Source organism: Sus scrofa, chromosome 1 (assembly GCF_054392235.1).
Source record: "Sus scrofa isolate SSC_HxYL_T2T_F1_AM1 chromosome 1, Sscrofa_HxYL_maternal_Yorkshire_Landrace_v2.0, whole genome shotgun sequence".
In the NCBI taxonomy this organism is placed as follows: domain Eukaryota; kingdom Metazoa; phylum Chordata; class Mammalia; order Artiodactyla; family Suidae; genus Sus; species Sus scrofa.
This window is the reverse complement of record NC_139383.1, coordinates 191,239,737-191,262,725: the sequence shown is the minus strand read 5'-3', so window position 1 is coordinate 191,262,725 and position 22,989 is coordinate 191,239,737. Positions and strand designations below refer to the sequence as shown.

The following is a 22,989-nucleotide window of genomic DNA, read 5'->3' as shown; positions in this document are numbered from 1 at the left end:
GGCCAGGGATTGAACCTGCATACTCATGGATACTAGTCAGATTTGTTTCCGCTGAGCCACAGTGGGAACTCCCAGATCTGTTTCTTTTATTTCAACCTTTGTATTTTATTGCTTTTGCTGCAAGTTAATCACTAAAGGGATATTGCCCATAGCTTAAAGTATACATAATGACCCATCTCTAGGAATCCTGCCTCCCATGCCTGAGCTTAAGCTAAAATATTTCTTTTTAGCCCATAGGAAACATCCTGACCAGGCCCACCTGTGAATGGCTGCATTAAAAAATGAAATTAACACACACTTTCCGGAATCTAACTGGAACCAAGAAATATTTGCAACAACTTATTGCCATTTTTACTTTACCTCCTCGTATCCAAAGCCTGGAAAGATGGTTCTTTGGGAAATTAGTCCACCATCTTCTCTGTCTTCTGGCTCTCCAAATAAAGTCACTATTCCTTGCCCCAACAGCTCATCTCTCCATTTACTGGCCTGTCACATAGTGAGTAGTAGGAGCTTGGATTTGGTAATATGATTACAGCTGGAAAAGTTCTCTGCTGTTAAGCACTTGCGATTACATTGGATTCACGTGAACAATCCAGGATGGTCTCCCCATCTTAATACTCAACATAATCATGTCTGCAGAATCTGTTCTGCCACACACAAAGTAACATTCACAAATTCTGGGAATTAATATATGAACATTTTAAGTTTGCCTGCTAATGTAGAAGACTTGATCATTAACAAATTTGAACTGACATAGAACATTCCACCCAACGGCTGCAGAATACACATTCTTTTCAAGTGCATGTAGAACAAATTTACCAAAATAGACCATGTTCTGAACCATATAATAAATCTCAATACATTTAAAAGGATTCAAGTCAAATAAATTCTCTTTTAAAACACTTTTATTAAGTATGCTGAACTCTCAAAAACTTAGCAATAAATAAACCCAATAAAAACTGACAAAGATTTCAACAGGCATCAAATAAGATACAAAAATGGCAAATAAGGAATGAAAAAAATTTCAACGTCATCAGAGAAAAACTAATTAAAACCACAATTAGATATCACTACATACATGGAATGACTAACAAAAAATAATGGAACAAAACAAGTATGGGTGAGGATGTAGTGTAACTGGAATTCTCAAATACACTAACAGTGAGACTGTAAAATGGAACAACTACTTTGGAAAACAGTTTGGCAGTTTCTTAAAAAAATTGTTAAAAATATACATTGTATTTGTATCACTGCTTTCTTAATTTTCAACCGTGAAAAATGAAAGCACATATTCATGCTAAGGCATGTATAAAAGTGTTCATAGCAGCTTTATTTTTGATGGCCAAAAACTGAAAACAGCCCTATTTTCTATCAATAGATGAATGGATAAACAAGCTGTGGTATGTCCAGAGAATGAAGTGCAATTTCAATAAAATGGGTTATTGTGCACACAGCAACATGGATCACTATCCGAATAATTTTTTTTTTTTTCATTTCTTGGGCCGCTCCCGCGGCATATGGAGGTTCCCAGGTTAGGGGTCGAACTGGTGCTGTAGCCGCCTGCCTACGCCAGAGCCACAGCAACAGCAGATCCAAGCCACGTCTGCGACCTACACCACAGCTCACGGCAACGCCAGATCCTTAACCCACTGAGCAAGAGCAAGGATCGAACCCTCAACCTCATGGTTCCTAGTTGGATTCGTTAACCACTGTGCCACGACGGGAACTCCCGAATAATTATTTTGAGTTTAAAAAAAACTAGAGAATAAAAGAGTATATATGGGAGTTTCTGCTGTGGTGCAATGGGATCAGTGGCATGTCGGGAGAGCTAGGATGCTGGTTTGATCTCTGGCCATGCACAGCGGTGGGATCACCACAGCTTCAGTGTGGGTTGCGACAGCAGCTTGGATCCGATCCCTGACCTGGGAACTTCATGTGCCTTGGAGTGGCCAAAAAAGGAAATTAAAAAAAGAGTGTATATGTTTAATTTCATTTACATAAACTTCATTCACCTGCAAACTAATCTGTAACGACATAAAGCAGACAGGTCAGAGGATTGTGGGAAGGAGTGGAAAGGGGGAATACAAAAAAGGACAAGGAAACTTTTTAGGTGATGGATATGTTCATTGTCTTCTTTGCAGTGTGATTTCTCAGGTTTTATGTATATGTCAAAACTTATAAAACTGTATACTTTTTTTGGCCACACCCTCCTCCAGAGATCAAACCTGAGCCCTATAGCAGTGACCAGAGCCATAGCAGTGACAGTGCCAGATCCTTAACTGCTCGGCCACCAGGGAACTCAAAATTGTACATTTTAAACACATGCATTTTATTTTATGTAAATTATACCTCAATAAAGCCATTAGGAAAAAAATGAAGAGGAAACCTGATACACACTTGTGTTAGACTGCAGATGAAAAAAGAATGTGAAAGAATGCATTAATCGTGATCTATGCTCAGGTGTATATAGACCTATCTAGTATTTCCTTTTTTTAATTAAATTTTATTGGAGTATAGTTGATTTACAATGTTGTGTTAGTTTCAGGTGTATAACAAGATGAATCAGTTATATTTATCGCCATTCCTTTTCAGATTCTTTTCCCATATAGGATATTACAGAATACTAAGTAAAGTTCTTTGTGCTATACAATATGTTTTTGTTGATTATCTATTTTATACATAGTACTGTGTGTACGTCAGTCCATGCCTCCCATTATGTCCCTCCCCCTAACGTTTTCCCTTTGGTAAACTTAAGTTTGGATTTGAAATCTTTAAATCTGATTCTGTTTTGTTTTACAGTGTTTTGCCAATTTTCTACTGTACAGCAAGGTGACCCAGTCACACATACACTTATATACATTCTTTTTCTCACATTATCATGCTCCATCATAAGTGAATAGATATAGTTCCAGGTACTGTATAGCAGGATCTCATTGCTTATCCATTCCAAATGCAATCGTTTGCATCTACTAACCCCAAATTCCCAGTCCATCCCACTCCCTCCCCTGCCCCCTTGGAAACCACAAGTCTGTTCTCCATGTCCATGATTTTCTTTTCTGTAGAAAGGTTAATTTGTGCCGTATACTAGATTCTAGATATAAGCAACACCATATGGTATTTGTCTTTCTGACTTACTTCACTTAGTAGGAGAGTCTCTAGTTCCATCCATGTTGCTGCAAATGGCATTATTTTGTTCTTTTTTATGGCTGAGTAGTATTCCATTATGTATATATGCCACATGTTCTTAATCAATTCATCTGTTGATGGACATTTAGCTTGTTTCCATGTCTTGGCTATTGTATCATTCTTTATTAGACTCCACATATTAGTGACCTCATATGATATTTGTCTTCCTCTGTCTGACTACTTTACTCGATATGCAGCTCGGGTCACTGCAGAGGTGCAGGTTTGATCCCTGGCTGGGTGCAGTGGGTTAAAGGATCCGGTACTGCCACAGGTGTGGCTTGGATTAAATTCCTGGCCCAGGAACTTCTATGTGCTGCAATTTCAGCCATTAAAATAAGAGAGAAAGAGATTCTTGGAAGTGCCCTTTTGGTGCAGTGGGTTAAGAATCTGGCACTGCCAAAGCTGTGGTGAAGGCTGCAACTGTGGCACTGGTTTGATCCCAGGGCCAGGAATTTCCACGTGGTGTGGGTATGGCCAAAAAAAAAGATACTTTCATATACTGATGTTGGGAAATTTTGCAATTAAAACCTCGAAACTATTTGAAAATTCTTTACATTAGTTTCTTACTGCTGCTGTAACAAATTACTGCAAATTTAGTGGCATAAAACAGCATAAATTTATTACTTACAGTTCTGGAGGTTAGAACTCAAAACCAGTCTCACTGGGCCCAAGTCCAGGTGTCAGGAGGGCTGGTTCCTTCTGGAGGCTCTGAGGGGAGAATTAATTTCCTTGATTTTTCAGCTTCTCGAGGCTACTTGCACTCCTTAGGTCATGACTGCTTCCTCGAATCACTCTAATCTCTTGCTTCTATCATCACATCACCTACCTGGCCAGAGCTGCTCCAAGTCTGTGCTCACGACTCTCCAACTCCGTCTTTAGCAGGACTGTCCTTGCTCAAAACCTCCCAACCCCCACCTTTAGCAGATGTAAACAAAAATCTTTAAGTTAAAGGGTCCAGAGATAAGACAGGAAGCTAATGACAACAACAACAAGAAGACACACCTGATGGAACCAGGTTTTTGTTGAACCTGGGACCAAGATGGTGAGAAATCTGACCTCCAATTGACTCTAAATTTCATTACACGTTGATTTTACTACATACATCAGCATATTAAATGACACATCAACTGACAGCCAGTCTGGAATTAAGGACCAAACAATGATAAAAAAGAGGCTGGCACCTTACTGCCTCAGAAAAAGCACTGTCCCTTCCCTGGTAGCCTAAGACTATGCCTCCCCATCTTAGGCCTCGCTCCTCCTCCCTTTGTCTTTAAAATTAAATCCCTCTCACCGAGTGAGTGAGAGAGTTGATCTGTGAACTTGGTTCCCACTTCTCCATTCTTTGGCCACTGAATAAAGCTGTGTTGCTGCTCTTAGCTACAGTTTTACTATTGGCTGCTCAAACCAGAACAGAAACAGAACTCTTCCTTGCCTAGGCAGAGAGCTTGAACTAAGGTGGAGACTGAGCACAGTCCATATGACTTAATTTGGTAACATAAGGTCCCTGTGATTACAAGATCACCTGGAAAATCTAAGCTGCTTTCCCCATTTTGAGATTAGTTACACCTGTGAAGGCCCTTTTATTATGTGAAAATATTCACAGGTTCTAGGGATGAGGGTCTGGACATCTTTGGAATGCTATTATTTAGCAGCCTACCGTACCCTTTGATCCAGAAATTCTGTCTCTAAGAGTTTAATCCAAAGGAAATGTGCACAGGACTTCAATTACAAGAATATTTACATGAGGGACTGACCAATCCTTGATTTGATCCTAGAAAAAGGAATTTTTCCATATCTGTAGCAAAAGCTACAGTGTTTGTACTTTATCTGAACTATTCTAACCATGGCTCCTCATATTATAATCAGTACTGTTAGTACTTCAAATATTAGTTAATATTACTATTAGAATCCAATAAAGTTTAGGATTTATATGGAAGCAGTTTTGTGAGGAATGATGTGTTTATGGAGTGAAATAAATGGAGACAGTATAGAAAGTAGGTTGATATTTCTTTTTTTCACCCTACATTCTCAGTCATTGTAATCCTACATGAAAAATACTGTAAAAGTTGTCACTGGAAAGACTGATGATACTATAATTAAGAAAATTGTCTTGACTGCCAGATATGATCATTCAGTTCTACTAACCATATATGAGATAATCAGGTCCTGTTTGGCAAGTGCATACATGCTCTAAATTTGGAGGAGACTATTATGAAAATCCAGAACATCAATTTGTTTATAGGCCTAATAGCACTGTGAATTTAACAGTGAAACCCATCAGTGAAATACAATATTTGAATGGTACTATTAAGTTATTTGGAATAGAAATTAAAAAAAAAACTTAATAGAAGTTCTAGGAATTCACAGGGCTTCTGAGTAACACATGAATCATAAGGAAGAAATATGTTGTTTTTATGCCTCTTATACTATCCTTTAGCCTTCCTTTTCTACTGGTATCTGGGATATTCCCATCCTTTTTCAACGGCTCATAGTTTTGTTTTGTTTTGTTTTACCATTTTCCATGTCTTCTGACATGCTGCCTTCACATTCCTTAACTTTCTCATTTACATCACTTACATGTCTACTACAACTACTAGCTAATGTGGTCATACTTGGTAACTATCATTTAAAACTCTTGAAATTCCTCTCTGACCACAACCTCCTGTTCATGCCCTCCAATTTCCTCACTCCACTGAATCTACTCTTTGTCTATGGTATTGTTCGTTCCTCAATCCTGATCAGCATGAGGTAAACAGCATCACTAGCCAAAGGCAGAGGATCTTGATATTTAATGTCCTATTCAGACCTATTTTGACCAAATGCATGATTTAGGTTACTTTTTTTTTTTTTTTTTGCTTTTTAGGGCCACACCCATGGCATATGGACGTTTCCAGGCTAGGGGTTAAATCGGAGCTACAGCTGATGGCCTATACCACAGCTGCAGCAACTTGGGATCGGCCATGTCTGTGACCTACACCACAGCTCATGGAAACACGGGATCCCAGACCCACTGAGTGTGTACTAGTCAGGTTTGTTTCTGCTGCTCCACAACAGAAACTTCCTAGGTTAAATTTTTAAAGATATCAAGCTCTTTAAAGTAAAAAAATTTAAAGATGTATTGCCATGGGGAACCCAAGGCAAAGATTGATTCCTTTAAAAATCCTGATTCCCACAATTGTTTAGGCTTTTCTTTATTAAAGTGTTTTTAATATTTACCAGTCCATTTTCAACTACTCCAAGCCCAAGTTTTAAATTTTGACTAATCTCTTGGTTTGTTGGATTTCATCCTCAAGCAGGTCTTTTCAGAGGGTCACAATGTAGTATCCCTCCCAAGTTTTGCCTGTTTCATTGCCCGATTAAGTTGCATCTTTTCCTAGGTACCTCATCTCAGAGTCCTCTTAAATCCAATTCCAAACTGGATTGAGTTCTAGCCGTACAGCTCTGATACGGAGACTTAAGCTGATTTCTCTCCTGAGTTAAAGCCACTATTTCAGTAATCTCTATTTTCTTCTTTTTGTTTTGTTTGTTCTTTGTGGGTGTGAGAGTTTATTCTCTCATTTTGTTAGAACTTAGCTTTTGGTAACTTACTAGGATAGGATATACGGGAAGCATGCTTTCTGAGTACCTTCATTCCCTAAAATGTCTTTATTCTCCCTCACTTTTGATTGACATTTTGGGTAGACATGGAATTGTAAACTAAAACTGATTTTCCCTCATTTATTAGCAGGCTTTGTTCTATTGTCTTATAGCAGTCCTTGATGATCAAAAATCTGATGCTAGTCTGATTCTTATTCTAATTAACACTTATTTTCCCTGGAAGCTTTTAGGATCTTTACTCTTGATGTTCTGAAATTTCACAGTATCACACTGAGACATGAATCTTTTTTTCATTAATTTTGTACGGCACGTGGGAAACTTTCAATTAGGGAATTCCTTTCCTTTATCTTTGAAAAAATATCTTGTATTAATTTTGTTGTTTTGGTTGCATTCATGACATGTGGAAATTTATGGGCCAGGGATGGACTCTGAGCTGCAGCTGCAACCTACAGACTTATACCACAGCTATGGGAACACTGGATCCTTAATCCACTGCCTTGTATTAGTTTTTGATGATTTTCTCTTTCCAGAATTCACATTTTTCAGCATATTGGGCATCTTATATAGAGCTTATTTCTCATATCTTTTCCTTTATATTTCACAACTCTTTTTATTTATTCTGTGTTCTGGAAGATTTGCTCAACCTATTTTCCTAACTTCTTAATATTTTACTTGGCAACCCCATCTTTAATTTCTAAGAGCTCTATTGCTTTCTAATTTTTGTTTGTTTGTTTTGTTGGGTTTGTTTGTTTTTTGGCCATGCCTGTGGCACAGGAAGTTCCCAGGCCAGGAATTGAACTGGCACCACAGCAGCAACCCAAGCTGCAGCAGTGACAATACCAGATCCTTAACCCACTGTGCCACAAAAGGACACCTGATTATTTCTTTTTCATCGTATCTGTTGTTGTTGACTTATGGATCCAATATCTTTTCTCAAATATCTCTATTGATGGTCAATAAGTACTTAAAGTACTTATCTTACAGTACTCACCTATCCTCTGAATTATTTATTTTGGGGGGGGGTCTCTTTTTCATTTTATCTCATTATCTCTTAACATGGCAAATTTTCCTGAAATCTCTAGTAATCCTGAGTTGTGCACTTATATTTAAGAATGACACATTAAAAAAAAACACACACACACATTTGTGAGTCTGTGTGAGGGAATTGGGCCCATTGCCTGGCAGACTTCCCTGTGAGATAGTTGGTGCTTTTATTGCAGGTCATACAAATGTTAGAATGCCAAGAACTTTGTTCTAGGGACATTTGATTTCTCCAGAGAAGAACCCTAAGATCCCCTGTTGGGGGGATAGGTGCTTAGCTGCCTGAAATTCTATAGAGGATGGAGAGTGGAAGTTTGACTCTCTTTTCTTTTCTTTTTTTTTTTTTTTTTGGTCTTTTCTAGGGCCACACCAAGGCCACATGGAGGTTCCCAGGCTAGAGGTCTAATCAGAGCTGTAGTGGCCGGCCTATGCCAGAGCCACAGCAATGCGGGATCCGAGCCACGTCTGTGACCTACACTACAGCTTGCAGCAACACCAGGTCCTTAACCCACTGAGCAAGGCCAGAAATCAAACCTGAAACCTCATGGTTCCTAGTCAGATTCGTTAACCACTGTGCCACAACGGGAACTCCTGACTTTCAATGCCTTTTTCTAGCTCCACATTTCTTTCCTAATTTCCTTAACTGAATCAGGTGCGAGTCCTAAGTCTCTCTTAGATCTTTGGCTGTATGCTTTCACAAGTAATTTAGGCTGTGGCTTCCTCTGTCACACTTCATCTGTTCTCTTCACCTCCTTTCCACTTTGCCTCAATTCCATCACTTTCTAGTTGAAATTCATTGATGTCATAGATGGCTCATCTTGTGTTCTCATAATAATTGTGAATCTTTTCCCTTTTATTTTTTTATTATTAACTAAGTGGGGTTTCAGGAGGGAAAGAAGATAAATTTATGTAGCCAGTCTCCATATGGAACAGGACAGTTCCATTTTTTCACTTAAAGCTTTGCATTCTGGCTTTAACTGCAAGTATGCTACTTAAATTGCTTTCTTGAAAATATTTCAAACAAATGTATTTTTCATTTCATTCTTCCTCATAAATATGTTCATCTTGTACCCTAAGGCCAAAGCTTTTTGCCTCAGAGAATAATGTCAGTGGATCCTTCAAGAAAGCAGTCCAAAAGATAGGGAAGCAGTGAAACAGAACAAGTTTCCAAAATACATGAAATGGAAGCAGAGGTTTGGGGGAGTTCCCACTGTGGTGCAACATCTTGGGAGCACTGGGTTGCAGGGTTGATCCTGGCCGGTCACAGTGGGTTAAGGATCTGGCATCCCTGAAGCTGCAGCTTAGGTTGCAACTGCAGCTCGGCTCTGATCCCTGGCCCAGGAACTCCATACGCTGTGAGGTGGCCAAAGAAAGGAAAAAGAGAGAGAGAGGGAGATCTTGGCAGGGAAAAGAAGTCTCAGAAAGAGTACGTACCAGGCTTGAGTGAGTAAGAGATGGTAATGTTAAAAGACTAGTGAAATCCATACAGCTATTGAAGACAGAGAAATGCTTTATCTCTATTTCCATTTGGGACTCTGGAAAATCATTTTTCAGGGGGCCTCTGCATCAGCATGGAGTGTCCACAGCAAAAAAGAAATAGTGGTGTGTCTTATTAGATGGTGTTTCCGACTATCCCTTAACTCCCATGTGGTGCAGAAGGGATGCAGGTGTTTCCAAAGTAGATACACATCAGCAGACCTCTCATAATGAGAACCCTTGGTAAATTTTTAATGAGTTCTCAAAAAAAAAAAAAAAACCCAAAACAAACTTAATAAAAGCCAAGTAAATATTAATCATTGCAAAGATTAGTTAAAAATAAGCTGAATATGACTAAAGATAAAGTCTAATGTTGGAAGAAAGATAAAGTTTTTAGGGTTAGAGGGGCCAAGAGACAGAAAAGCCTGTAAGAAGAGACAACTAAAGTCAAAGGCTAGCATTGGCAAGAATAGAAGACTCTTTCTTCTGGCTAGCTATCACAGTTTTAGAGGGCCTCTAAATCCAGGCAATAACAGTATACAGGAACCAGAGCTAAGCTTAGTAACGCCAAATTTCCTGGCTTGATTCCTTTTGATCAGGCTTGTGATACTAATTTTCTACATTATTTGGGGTTAGGGATGATTCATCAGATACTAGAGAAGTTTGGGGACCCAACTTAGTTGCTAATACTAAGTATTTTCAGAGCTGCATAAACTACATATCCTCTTCTTCATAGGAAACAACTAAAACTTCTGCTTAAAAGGGTACTCAGAAAAAAAAAAAAAAAAAAAAGGGTACTCAGGAATTTATGCTCCCAGATTTTAAGAGCACAACTTTGGAGGCTTGAAGAGCCCTAGATTGTAGCATAATTATTACTTTTTACTGAGACAGATTAAGCTTATCCTGGTATGTGATCAGGAAGGGTGGGCTGCAGAATAGAAGATCTATTATTTTTTTTTTTTAAGTTCCATAGGTAGCGCTTCTTTCCATTTGGTTCTTTCTTGGAAAATCCTCTATTAGTTCACCCTTTTAAATTTTACATGCATCTAGTAAAAGAAAGTAAAAATAGCATAACAACTTTGGCTCTCTTTGAAAGTAGTAACTTATGCTTTTGTATAATGCTGATCTTTTAAAACTTGCTTTAACAGTTTTTTAATAAAAACACAGCAGTGAAGATAAATATATATATTTTTTCTTTTTTGTCTTTTTGTCTTTTTTGTTGTTGTTGTTGTTATTGTTGCTATTTCTTGGGCCGCTCCCGGGGCATATGGAAATTCCCAGGCTAGGGGTCGAATCGGAGCTGTAGCCACCAGCCTACGCCAGAGCCACAGCAACGCGGGATCCGAGCCGCGTCTGCAACCTACACCACAGCTCATGGCAACGCCGGATCGTTAACCCACTGAGCAAGGCCAGGGACTGAACCCTCAACCTCATGGTTCCTAGTCGGATTCGTTAACCACTGCGCCACGACGGGAACTCCGAGATAAATATTTTTAAAGAGAAATCCCCTATTGCACTACTAGGATAAATGTTTTTGTTTATTTCTTTCTGCTTATTGGGCACAAACTGTAGGGCTGAAAGACATCTTGGAATCAACTAGTCCAACTTTTTTTTGGCTGCACCTGCGACATGAAAGTTTCCAGGCCAGGAATCAAATCCATGCCCCAGCAGTGACAATGCTGGATCCTTAACAGCTAGGCTACAAGGGAACTCCCTACAGTACTGTTCTATTGTTAAGATTTACATACCCATAGAGAGGGTTCCTTGGTTTCTCACATACTCAGTATTCAATCTGTGAGCAAATTCTATTGGCTCTGTCTCTAAAATATATCCAAAGTCTTGATCACTTCTTATCATCTTCACTGCTGTTACCCAGGTTCAAAGCTTCTAAGCTCTCTTCTTTTACCCTTGTTCCCATTCAGTCTATTTTCAACACAACATCCAAAGAGATCCTATTTAAGTTAGATCATGTCAATCCTATGCTCAAAGTGAAATTCCTTACAATGACCTACAAGGCCCAAGGTGCAATTGTCACCACTCTAACTTCATTTCTCACTATTCTCCTCCACTGTTACAGCTACAAAGACCTTCTTACATCCCTCCAAACTGCCAAGAACATGGTGACTTGCTGTTCTTTCAGCCCCAAATACTATTTCTCCAGATAGGTGCATTGCCAATTTCCTTTGTCACTTAATTCCAATGCCTCCTTTCCACGAGCCTTCTCTGGTCATTCTATCACACTGTCTAAAATCATGAACCCTCTTTTTCTTGTTTTATTTTCACCTAGCACTTATCACTATATATTGTAGTATGTTTATTTTTCTTTATTGTCTCTCTTTCCCATGAGAGTAGGGATTCTTTGCTTATTGCTATATCCCAAGCATCTAGAACAGTACCTAGCATAGTGAGTGCTCAATAAATATTTGTTGATCATTGACAGAGTTATGGGAGACCTGTGCCAAGGGACCATAACAGTAAGCAGCAATGGAGACAAGAACTTTGACAAAATGTCTTATTTGTTCATGGCAAAAAAAAATTGACCGTCTTAACTTTGTATAGAAAAAAATTCCTTGCCTTTTGTTAATTGTTTACATTTCTCGTAAGGTATTTCCTATAGCACTTTCCATTGTCAAAGCCTTAATTTGGCCACTACAGGGTGGATCTCATCTTATTTTCTAAATGTTATTCTGTACACTTTGCACCTCTGCTAAGTTATATAAAAGAAAATAAAGTCTATTTTAGATTCAAAATCCGAGGTCTTGACCTTTAGTGCTCAAAATTCTCAAAAAAATCTGACTGGAATAGTTAACTCTGATGAAAGAAATGTTCACATATTGAGATATAAGAAAGTCATTTTAGATTATACATGAGTTAACTTGAATTTTATGCTAAAGTAGCCTGTTTGTGGCCTATGAAACACACATTGTACATCTGCTTTAACTATTAAAGAAAAGGGCTCACTGACCAGAAGTAAAGAATGTCCATGTTAGAAGTAACTAATTTTGACACAATGGCTCTAACGCTAGAGCTTGGTGGACTCAATACCCAGCCGCCGCCCCCTGACCAAATGTTAGCAGCAGCAGCAGCAACTTCCGTGGCCAATCCAACCCGCACTCTACACTGGACGCTGGGAGGCAACAATAATCCATTGTTATTCACTATGCTTCTGGCTGTGTTTCCGCAGCGTATGACATCATACCTGATGTTAAGGAGGTGATCACTCAAGGTAGAGGCATTTCCAATGTAGAAGGAAACGAGGCACCGTGGATTCTTGCAGGGATCAGTCTAACATACGATCTTCATGATAAAATTTGTTAAATGTGCACTTGCTCTCGTCTACCGCAGTAGAATCCTTTGAAACAAAAGAAGCGGTTTAACGCCATGTTTGCGACCGTTTGCCCTGGGGTCACCGCACCGGTGGTGGATCTCCATACCAACCTCCAACTGAGGGAGGCCTCTGCGTGATTACTGGGTAGGCGGCTAGATATCATCACACTCAAGAAGCTATTTGAGCTGGCAGACCACCTAACAGTTGGCCCAACGGGAGAAGCGTTTATCGGCCAAAGTTGATTGCAACCTTTGCCGAGATGACTCCCTACATTACCATTAAATCATTCATAGAGGATGGACTCTTCATGCTGCATTTCCCCCCGTGTTGAAAGTGAGATTACACGATTTGTTGACGCTGAGAAATACTTGATTGATCTACATGGCCAAGGAATATTTCCGTACATTAAGGCTCTTAGGCTTCTAGGGAACGAGATGTTAGCCCCTGTAAATTTTCCTAATCGTTGTAAAGTTAACACAAGGAAACAAAAAGCTGATTCACTTTCAGTGATTATAAATCAACAAAGGAACAACTGTCCAGGATTTCTGAATATGAGATAGATGCAACACTTGCAAAGCCTCCAACCAAGCGTCCAACGCTAGACACCAATGATGCTGAAGGGTTACGGCTTGTTTTTGAGCTACAGAGCAGGACATAAATCTGGCCATGTACGTTTCAGAGGCTCAACCAAACGACATCAATCAGGCAACTCAGCAACACTTGGGCAAGAACAAGGGAACAGCAACAACTACAACATTTAGAGAAAAAAAAAAGTAACTTTCTGGGAACTGCCAGTGTTGGTATACCTTCAATGGTAAGCCTCACTTCCCAAGTGCCAAGGCCATACTGACTCCTGTGTTCCTAGCTGATTTTTTTTTTTTTTTTTTGAAACCTTGAAGGAATATATTCCTGACTGGTTTAATGTTCTTCATTACATCAAGCTACAAAACTAAGAAAATCATTTTCTCTGGAGCACCTTCCCAGAGTTATCTGAGAAGCTGTCTTCTGGGTTTATAGTTCTCAGTTTGGCTCAAAGAAAACTATTCTCTACTCGTATTGTAGAATAATTGTTATTTCCATGACAACTCTAAGAAGAAATAATGTGGCTAGGAAGTAAGGACAGTCATAATTAAATTATGCTAACATCAAAATTGTCTTAAATAGGAAACAGTAGAAATCACATTTGGCTTTTTCCTCCGTTTTCTCATCAGAAAGATGCACTCCCTGGCACTCAGGAGACAGATTCATATCTGTTTAATTAGTGTTGGACGGCCTAATGCTTTCGCAAAATCAGGGATCTAGATTATTTTTTGGTGCGGCGCTAAGCTAAGGGTGGTGTCCCTTCAACTCTACTGGCGTTCTGTGTGAACACGGACCTGAATTCACCAGCCCAAAAAACTCTAAGAGGGGCGTCCTCTGCCGTGGAGGAGGACAGGAATGCGGCTGTCCCGCGCCACCCGCTCCCTCAGGGTCCGGGAAGAAAAATCTGTGGGTAAAAAGGGGCTCCGTTGCAGGAGCGCGCCACGGCCTCCGGCGCTCAGTCTGGCAGGCTTTGTCCTCAGACCTCTAGTGCCCGAGGTACCCGCTTCTCGCCGAGGGGGAAGTGAAGGTGGCTGCAGCTACAGGGCCGGCCCGCTAGCGGAGAGTTCGGCCAGCGGTTCTGTAGCGCCACCGCTCCCAGGAGCTGGAGTGGGGGTAGGGCAGCGGCGCTCGCGCCGCGTCGAGTTTCCCAGAATTCCCAGCGGCCGCGGGGAAAGTTTACAGGACGTAGGCGGCGGCGGCGGCGGCGGCGGCAGCAGCCGTAGCGGTTACTAGGCGGCCCGCGGCGGACCATGGCCCTGGCCGGGCGTCCCTGGCCTCTCCTCTCGGAGTACTCGGGCAGCGTCGGGGAGCGGGCAGACTTCCGGGAAGGAACTGAGAAGCGACTGAGCGGCGGTCGGCGCGCGTAGCGCCCCGAACATGCGGCAGTACCTGTGGGCGACCCGGGGCTGCAGAGAGGAGGAGGAGGAGGAGGAGGAGGCGGAGGCGACGGCGGCTGCTCCGGAGGGAAGGAGGCGGCGGCGCCGACGGAGGTGGCGGCGGGGAATCCCGGCGCCGGGCGCGGAGCCTTAGGGAGGCTTCTTGGCGTGGCCTGAGGCCTTGTGGACAAGGATGCTGTCCCGAAAGAAAACCAAAAATGAAGTGTCCAAGCCGGCCGAGGTGCAGGGGAAGTACGTGAAGAAGGAGACGTCGCCTCTGCTGCGGAGTGAGTGTCGGGCGGGGCGCGCCCACACCTGGCCGGGGTGCCCACGGGGACCCGGGCAGAGTGCCTGCCGCCTCTCTCCGCGGCTTCTTTTCCTCCTTGGTATCTGTGAAATACTCGTTTTTAAAATTTTCTTGTGCTTAAAGTGGTGTTGGTTGTATGAAAGCTGATGAAGAGTAAGAAACTTATATTCGTCCACCTCCGACCCCCTCCCCCCCAAATAACCACAGACTTCTCTGTCTACTTTCGTCAGTGTTGTTGGTTTTGATTAACTGGAAGAAAGAGGCTCTTTGGGAAACACTTAAATTGCTTATCCCCTGGGCTTATAGGAATTAAAGTGATTAGACTGGGGCACACTTTTTCTTCTAGTTACGTCGAGATTTGCTGTATGTTTGCAAACATTGCGGATGTCACTAGCCCGTTCTGCAAATTGGGCGAACTCTCGGGTAGAATTCCTTAGCCCAGCTGTTGGGTGCAGACTTAAGGAGATGAAAGGTGATCATTGCTATTGTAGCCGCTACCTAAAGCCTCATCAATCGTAGATCTTAGCGAAGAGGAGCCAAAATATGTATTTGGCTGTGTTCGTGAGAATTGCTTCAAATACCAGCTCCCCCGCCGCCGAGAATCAAAAAGGCAAAGTACTCAAAATAATTTCATATTTTACAGGAAGTTACCAAAAACTTTTTTTTTTTTTAACTCTAATAGAATGCATTTTTCTCCCACCCTACCCTGGCACTTTTCTTCTCTTCACTTTAAGTATTTGATTCTAATTTTCCAGCTGAATCTATTGAATTTTTAATTTTCGTGTGTTCAGAACATCTGTGAGGTAAGGAGCTAATTTGTTGGTGCTCATTCTACAGGCTGAGCCCTTTGTGTAAGTTTTCTTCTGGGAGGCTCCTAACCTTGTGACTTAAGCATTACCTCATATTGTAATTGAGAAAGCTTTTCATAGAGATTCCTAGTAATACTTGCCCAAGATCACACAGAAAGGGGTGGAGAGCATGTTTTTCCGTTATAACCACATCAGACTTGCAGATTTATCCATGTGTTTGCAGTGCTTTCTTATAAAACAGAGCATATTAGATGGGTACATCAGTAACGTGAAACTTGATTTTTAAACCTTTTTTTTTTAATCAGTTTTTCAGTTACATATTAGTATTTTGGTTGAGTTAATGATAACATGCAGTTTGCTGCAAATAAAGTTTATTGAACATTACTTGAAATAATGAGATATATTTGCCTTTTAAGTAAATAACTTGATAGAGTATTTTATATTTTGGTTTTATCAAATGTTGAGCCTTGTTTATTCTGATATTAATTTTTGTCTAGAGTTAGCTTCTGTTGCTTATTAATGTGAGTGCTCTCTGATAGTTTACTTAATGAACTTATAAAACGGTCGCCAAATCCAGTTTTCTTCTTGTTTTAAAGGTATTTGCTTTCTAACCGGGAATGCCTAAGCTATTAAATTCTGTATTCAGAAGTACTGTATCCTTAAAGCCATTGTTCTTCTGTTATCTTCTGTTTTGAATTATAATTGTTCTTAAAGGAGCCGTAGTTTCAGTCTTGGCATTTTCTTGAACAGATCCGACATTTGTGTGCCTTTTTGAAATGAGATCTTCTTATTTTTTAATTTTTGTAGCTAAATTGTTAGCTTTTCCAGCTTTTGATTACTACTTTTTGATTACAGCTTTTTATGTACTACTGCTACACAATTCGACAAGTAGGAAGGCCAGGTTATTCATTTTAAAATCTTTTTAAAGGAAATCACTTTTATGTGTTTGCGAATAGAATTATAAATTATTTTGTTTTCTTTTTTCTAAATTGTGTTTGCTTGAAGGATTTGAGGAATTTTGAAAATGAAGAAAAATCAACAAAACACACTAAAATGTTAACTTATGCTGGTAACTGTGTATCCATTTGTTAGATTGTTTACTGTTTTTATACATTTCATGAGTATTTCATTAATAACATATTTAATAGTTAAACTTATTGACATTTCATCATGTTATGTATGGTAAGATGCAAAATACATTTGATTCTGGCAGAGCTTACACATAACACATTCATACAAATTATAAATTCACTCGGGTGGAAAGATGTCAGCTCAAATTTTATTTTTGGCCACGCTCATGACGTGCAAATTCCCTGGCCAGGGACTGAACTTGTGTCACAGCTGTAACCAGAGCCACCGTTGGATCCTTAACCCTCTGAGTTACGTGGGAACTCCAGCCTCAATTTTAAAATACCCAAATACTGTCCTAAAATTTTTAATTATGTTTTCTTAAATCTGTTGAAGTTTTTCATTTTGGGGTGATACATGTAAATGAACAACTTCTGAAAAGTGCATTACTTATTGGTCCTTTTACCCTTTGTTTTGTCATAGATCTCATGCCTTCATTCATCCGGCACGGTCCCACAATTCCAAGACGAACTGATATCTGTCTTCCAGATTCCAGCTCTAATGCCTTTTCAGCTTCTGGAGATGGAATAGTTTCAAGAAACCAGAGTTTCCTTAGAACTCCAATTCAAAGAACACCTCATGAAATAATGAGAAGAGAAAGCAACAGATTATCTGCACCTTCTTATCTTGCCAGGAGTCTAGCAGATGTCCCTAGGGAATATGGCTCTTCTCAGTCATTTTTAACAGAAGTTAATTTTGCTGTTGAAAATGGAGACTCTGGTTCCCGATATTATTATTCCGATAATTATTTTGATGGTCAGAGGAGGCGCCAGCTTGGAGATCGCACACATGAAGACTATAGATATTATGACTACAACCACGATCTCTTCCAAAGAGTGCCACAAAATCAGGGGAGGCATGCTTCAGGTAACTTAAAATTATAAATACTACGTGAGTTTGATTTATTAACACCTCATTAAAAAAATGTTCTTTTCTGGATTTTCTTGGGAAGGCAACAGATACTCCTAAAGAACTACTTCTACATTTTGCCAATTTGCTAAGTCAGTTTGCAAATAATTATTAATCTGAACTGAGGGAAGGAATTTCATGTCTATTAAGCCATTTAATTACCTTATTTTATAAAAGCTTGGTACGTAGCTAAAGGCTATGTAGACTGTTAACATTTCGAAGCTGGAAAACCTAGAGATTTTAATGTCTATAGTTGGACTGCGTCTAGGTTTAGATTTGGTAAAATGGGAAGGTTAGGATTTCAGAGAAACTGGACCTCAACCTGGGAAAAGAAAGGCAAATAGGAAGAATTGGGCATGATGGGTGACACCATGGGCAACTACATCATTACTTAGCTAGAACTGGCACTGTTTCTTTTAACAGAACTGTTTTCGTAGTAGTCATTTATGTGTCTAGCATTTTCCCCGACCCTCTTGGTAGTATCTGCCTTCTGGGACCTATTTGGGAGGATGAAACTAATATATTCAAGATGATCAAAAAACAGGTAGTCATTAAACTTTGTGGTATTGACTGTTAAGTGCAGTAAAGAGTCAGAAGAGAAAGAGATCGGGGTAGGCTAGAATACTTGGAGAATGGTTTGTGGAAGAGGTTGGTCCTGAACTTTGCTTTTGCTTTTAGCTTAGACTTTAGAATGACAGGGGACATGGGAAGAACATTTTAGTTAGAAAATTAGGATTAGGCCAGTGAAAAGAGCAGAGATGATATAAATCCAAGGAGTTGTGCACTTCTGCATAGTTTGGAGAAATAAGTTGTAAGGTGAAATGGAGATTAGTGGTGCAGCAAGAGCTTGCAGGATTTAAATTTGAGTCAAGCAGAGGCCATTGAAGATTTCAAAAGGACAAGATGTTCATTTTATGAAAGGACTATTTCAAGATTAGCTTACCAGTTAAGATAGATTGCTAGAGAAAAGAGGACTGCAGTGGAGAGGAAAGTGCAAATCTATGATACTTTTGAAGGAAAAATGAGACCTAATTATGGGTTTGGGAGAAAGTAAATCACTGAAGTTTTGAAAATTAAAAGTATGGAGTAGTTGGCAAGAGTAGCTTATTTTGTGAAAGCTGACATTCAAGTCTCATTGGGACATTGAAGAGAAGAGATTCATCTAGAAGTCTATGAATACATAACATAAAATGTCTAGAGGCATATAGAAGTACTGTCATGAGAATAGGTGCGTGTCTTTTTTGTTTTTAAAGAACTTCTAGGTTAAAGGATTAGATAGTTGGATACTTTATTGTGTATTTTGGCTGTTTCTAGTAATCATGTATTTTTAAACTGAAATAATTTGTTTTCTAATCAGAATAGTAAGTTTTAAAAATAAAGTTCATTTTGGGGGTTCCCCTTGTGGCTCAGTGGTTAATGAATCCGACTAGGAACCATGAGGTTGCCGGTTTGATCCCTGGCCTTGCTCAGTGGGTTGAGGATCCGGTGTTGCTGTGAGCTGTGGTGTAGGTTGCAGACACGGCTCAGATCCTGCAATGCTGTGGCGTAGGCTGGCAGCTACAGCTCCGATTCAACCCCTAGCCTGGGAACCGCCATATGCCTCGAGAGCAGCCCTAGAAAAGGCAAAAAGACACACACACACACACACACACACAAGTTCATTTTTATATATTTTAACAAGATGTATTTAGTTATTTCTTTCATCTTTTTCCATGGCATTCTTTTTAAAACTGTGATTATAGTTTGTCCATTTTCATATCCCTGCCTTTTTATATGAATGAGTTTCTTACTGTTATACACTATTTATAAGTACTTTCAGTGATCTTCCATTCAGTACACATTTGATGGGTAATATTTTAAATGACCTATCAGGCTGGGGATGTTTGGAAAGGGGGGAAGTGAGACACATCTGCATTAATGGGCCTTGACCACTAATGGGGATTGAGGGATGAGAGAAAGAGAAGAGTCAGATAGGATTACCAAAGCACCTGGCTATATAGGAGGTACTCTAAAAACAAATGGTTGAGTAAGTGAATGGATCCACAGATTTCAAGTTTGGAGTCTTAAGACAATTTTGGTAGCTGAAGAGTATCGGGAATAATAGCTTATAACAGTGTTTGCCATTAATACCGATTGTTTATATTCCAAACATCACTGATAGCTTATGACACTTTTATACCTGAAGTATGCAGATTTAATGACACCAAGATAAAATCTTGTGTTAAAATCCTGATTCGTTGTAGTTCCCGTTGTGGCTCAGCAGTTAATGAATCCGACTAGCATTCATGAAGACAACTATTCGATCCCTGGCCTCTCTCAGTGGGTTAAGGATCCGGCGTTGCCATGAGCTGTGGTGTAGCTTGAAGACATGCCTCGGATCCTGCGTGGCTGTGGCTGTGGTGTAGGCCGGCAGCTACGGCTCCAATTGGACCCCTAGCCTGGAAACCTCCATATACCACGGGTACGGCCATAAGAAAAAGGCAAAAAAAAAAAAAAAATCCTGATTCACAAAATATCATTGAGGAAATATTGTAAAAACTAAATTTCTACTGATCCTCTCTTAGAACCCTGCTTATGCAGTTTGACGTAGTTTTTGTGTTTTTGTCTTTTTAGGGCCATATCCATAGCATATAGAAGTTCCCAGGCTACAGGTCTACACCACAACCACAGCTGAGGCTTGATCCTTAACCTACTGATCAAGGCCAGGGACGGAACCTGCATCCTCATGGATACTAGTTGGGTTCGTTATTGCTGAGCCACAACGGAAATTCCTGACATAGCTTTTATAATTTAAATAACATACTTTATTTTATTTTATTTTATTTTTGCCATACCTGTGCCATATGGAATCCACCGGGCCAAGGATTTAATCTGAGCCACAGCTGTGACTTATTTCTTCTCAGCTCTGGCAACACTGGATTCTTAACCCGCTGCACCAGGCCAAGGATCAAACTTGAGCTTCCATGGCATCCCAAGCCATTGCAGTCAGATCCTTAACCCAGCAAGAACTCCTAATGACAGACTTTAAAAAAATAACTTTCTCCAATCATGTTTTATTTTTTGTCTTTTTGCCTTTTCTAGGGCTGAACCGGGGGCATATGGAAGTTCCCAGGCTAGGGGTCCAATCGAAGCTGTAGTCGCTGGCCTACACCAGAGCCACAGCAACATGGGATCTGAGCCGTGTCTGCAACCTACACCACAGCTCACGGCAACGCCGGATACTTAACCCAACTTACTTAACCCAACTGAGCATACTTAACCCAACTGAGCGAGGCCAGGGATCGAACCCACAACCTCATGGTTCCTAGTTGGATTTGTTAACCACTGAGCCCTGATGGGAACTCCCTCTCCAAACATGTTTTAGAAGTAAATAAAATAGAAGTTAATTGGATACTTTTACAAATTCAAGAGTATCATTTTAAAAAACACTTGCTTTTATTATGGCAGTTATACATGTTTGAGAAATTTCACTTAACATTAGTTTATATCAGGGCAATAAGATTAATGCCTTTCAGAAAAAAAAAAAATACTTTTTTCTAGGAGGCTCCTAAGTGGCAGGGGAGGACTAAAAACCAATTATTAACTAAACAGAAAAGCCTAACAGCTATTATTTCCAGGAGGGAAAAATCTGAATATGAGAAAATAGCTGGAAGTTTCTTAAATTCATCTTGAAAAGACTTGAAACTTATTAAATTTTCAAGATTTATGCTGTAAAGAGTTAAGGAACATGAATGAATGGAAAGAAGGTAAGTTTGTGGGAGAATGAGGATGTGCTGAGGACACATTTATTTTCACAAGGTTTAAATTTTGATTGCTGTTACTAATGTAATAAGCATCAAAAAAGGTGTGGAAGAAAATAGTTTTGTGATGACTTGAGAGTAGTAGAGCCTGTCAATGAGTTGTCACTTAGGCTTTTAGGAAACACCTTGTCTCAAGGGTTAATTTCATCTTACTATTTTAGCAGAAGTACCAAAAAAACAAGTTGTATAATATCCTAAAGGATTTTAGGGCCTAGCAAGTTCTACATTTAGCTGTGAAATTTGACCTTTAACATTTTGGCCTACATACCAGTGAGGCACTTACTGTATGTGCCAAAGGAAGGAATTCTGTTAACAGGAAGGAAGTCTTTAGTTGGAATACTAAAGGCAGATTGAATTCCTTTGTTTTGCACCTAAGTAATTTGGTTTTGTGCAATTTCAAGTAACAAACTTTTAATTTTTATTTTTAAAGATGGCTAAAGAAATCAAGTTATAAAAATCGAAAGTCCTAAAAAATACTGGAGTTGTGTTTACTCCAGGAAATGCATGAATATTTAGTTAACCAGGAGAACAGATCTGTGGTTGCCAAGGGGGAGGGGGAGGGAGTGGGATGGACTGGAAATTTGGGGTTAGTAGATGCAAACTATTACATTTAAAATGGGTAGACAATAAAGTCCTGCTGGGGACCTATATCCAATCTCCTAGGATAGACCGTGATGGAAAACAGTATTTTTAAAGAAAGAATGTGTGTGTGTGTGTGTGTGTGTGTATGTATGTATATATGTATGACTGAGTCACTCTGCTGTACAACAGAAATTAGCACAACTTTGTAAGTCAGCTATAATTTGAAAAAAATATAGTTAACCAGAATTTTTTTTTTGAGTGTTACTAATCCTTAGGGGCACAACTTTGTTATTATTTTGAAGAGGAGGAAAGAAGGCAGTTGGCTTTGTTTAATCCTTATATCTTTTTGTCAGCATCTTGATTATAACATGGACACTAAACATGTTTAGTATTACCCTGGAGCTTGTAGCCTTTATTTGAGTTCCATATTCCATTTTATTTTCTGTAGCCACTAAAACATTGGTAAACCAGAATTTTTGAGTTGTCTGTAAGGGTGGACCTTGTAGATACCTGCCCAGTTTTATAACGTTAGTTCTTCGGAAGCATATCTAGTGAAAGCTTAGCAGAAAGACAAAGTAATACTTTCATCTGTGTCTTTGCGAAATCAGGTATTTAGCTTATTAATGTTTTAATTTAAGTGGAAGGTGCTTTGCAGTTAATTCTCAAATGGGAGTTAATTTAAAGTTTATAAATGCCACTCATTCTTTTCTGGGACTAACTGAAATTATGGAAAACTGTATTTTTCCTTGTAGCTCAGAAATAAGTTCTCATTTTTCTTATTGAGTTCAGAATTTATAGATCTCTTGTTATTAGTGGCAATCATATTTTTCTTTAAAGAATTACACTTGACCTTTTCTGGTAAGATTAC

At 39.6% G+C, this 22,989-nt stretch overlaps 1 protein-coding gene and 1 long non-coding RNA gene across 3 annotated transcripts in view; one reads left to right on the top strand and one right to left on the bottom strand.

The window, feature by feature from the left end:
• The window catches only part of LOC146406926 (uncharacterized), a 34,026-nt gene extending 33,540 nt beyond the window's left edge, over nucleotides 1-486 (bottom strand). For both annotated transcript variants that reach the window (XR_014818689.1, XR_014818695.1), the window contains exon 1: nucleotides 361-486. This is a non-coding gene — a long non-coding RNA (uncharacterized LOC146406926). The remainder of the gene's footprint in view (nucleotides 1-360) is intronic.
• Nucleotides 487-14,379: 13,893 nt separating this feature from the next.
• Nucleotides 14,380-22,989, top strand: part of SAV1 (salvador family WW domain containing protein 1) — a 30,434-nt gene continuing 21,824 nt past the window's right edge. The window contains exons 1-2 of the mRNA XM_001927720.8: nucleotides 14,380-14,873; nucleotides 17,254-17,697. Of these exons, the coding sequence (XP_001927755.3) occupies nucleotides 14,780-14,873; nucleotides 17,254-17,697 (538 nt within the window). The 5' untranslated portion in view covers nucleotides 14,380-14,779. The remainder of the gene's footprint in view (nucleotides 14,874-17,253; nucleotides 17,698-22,989) is intronic.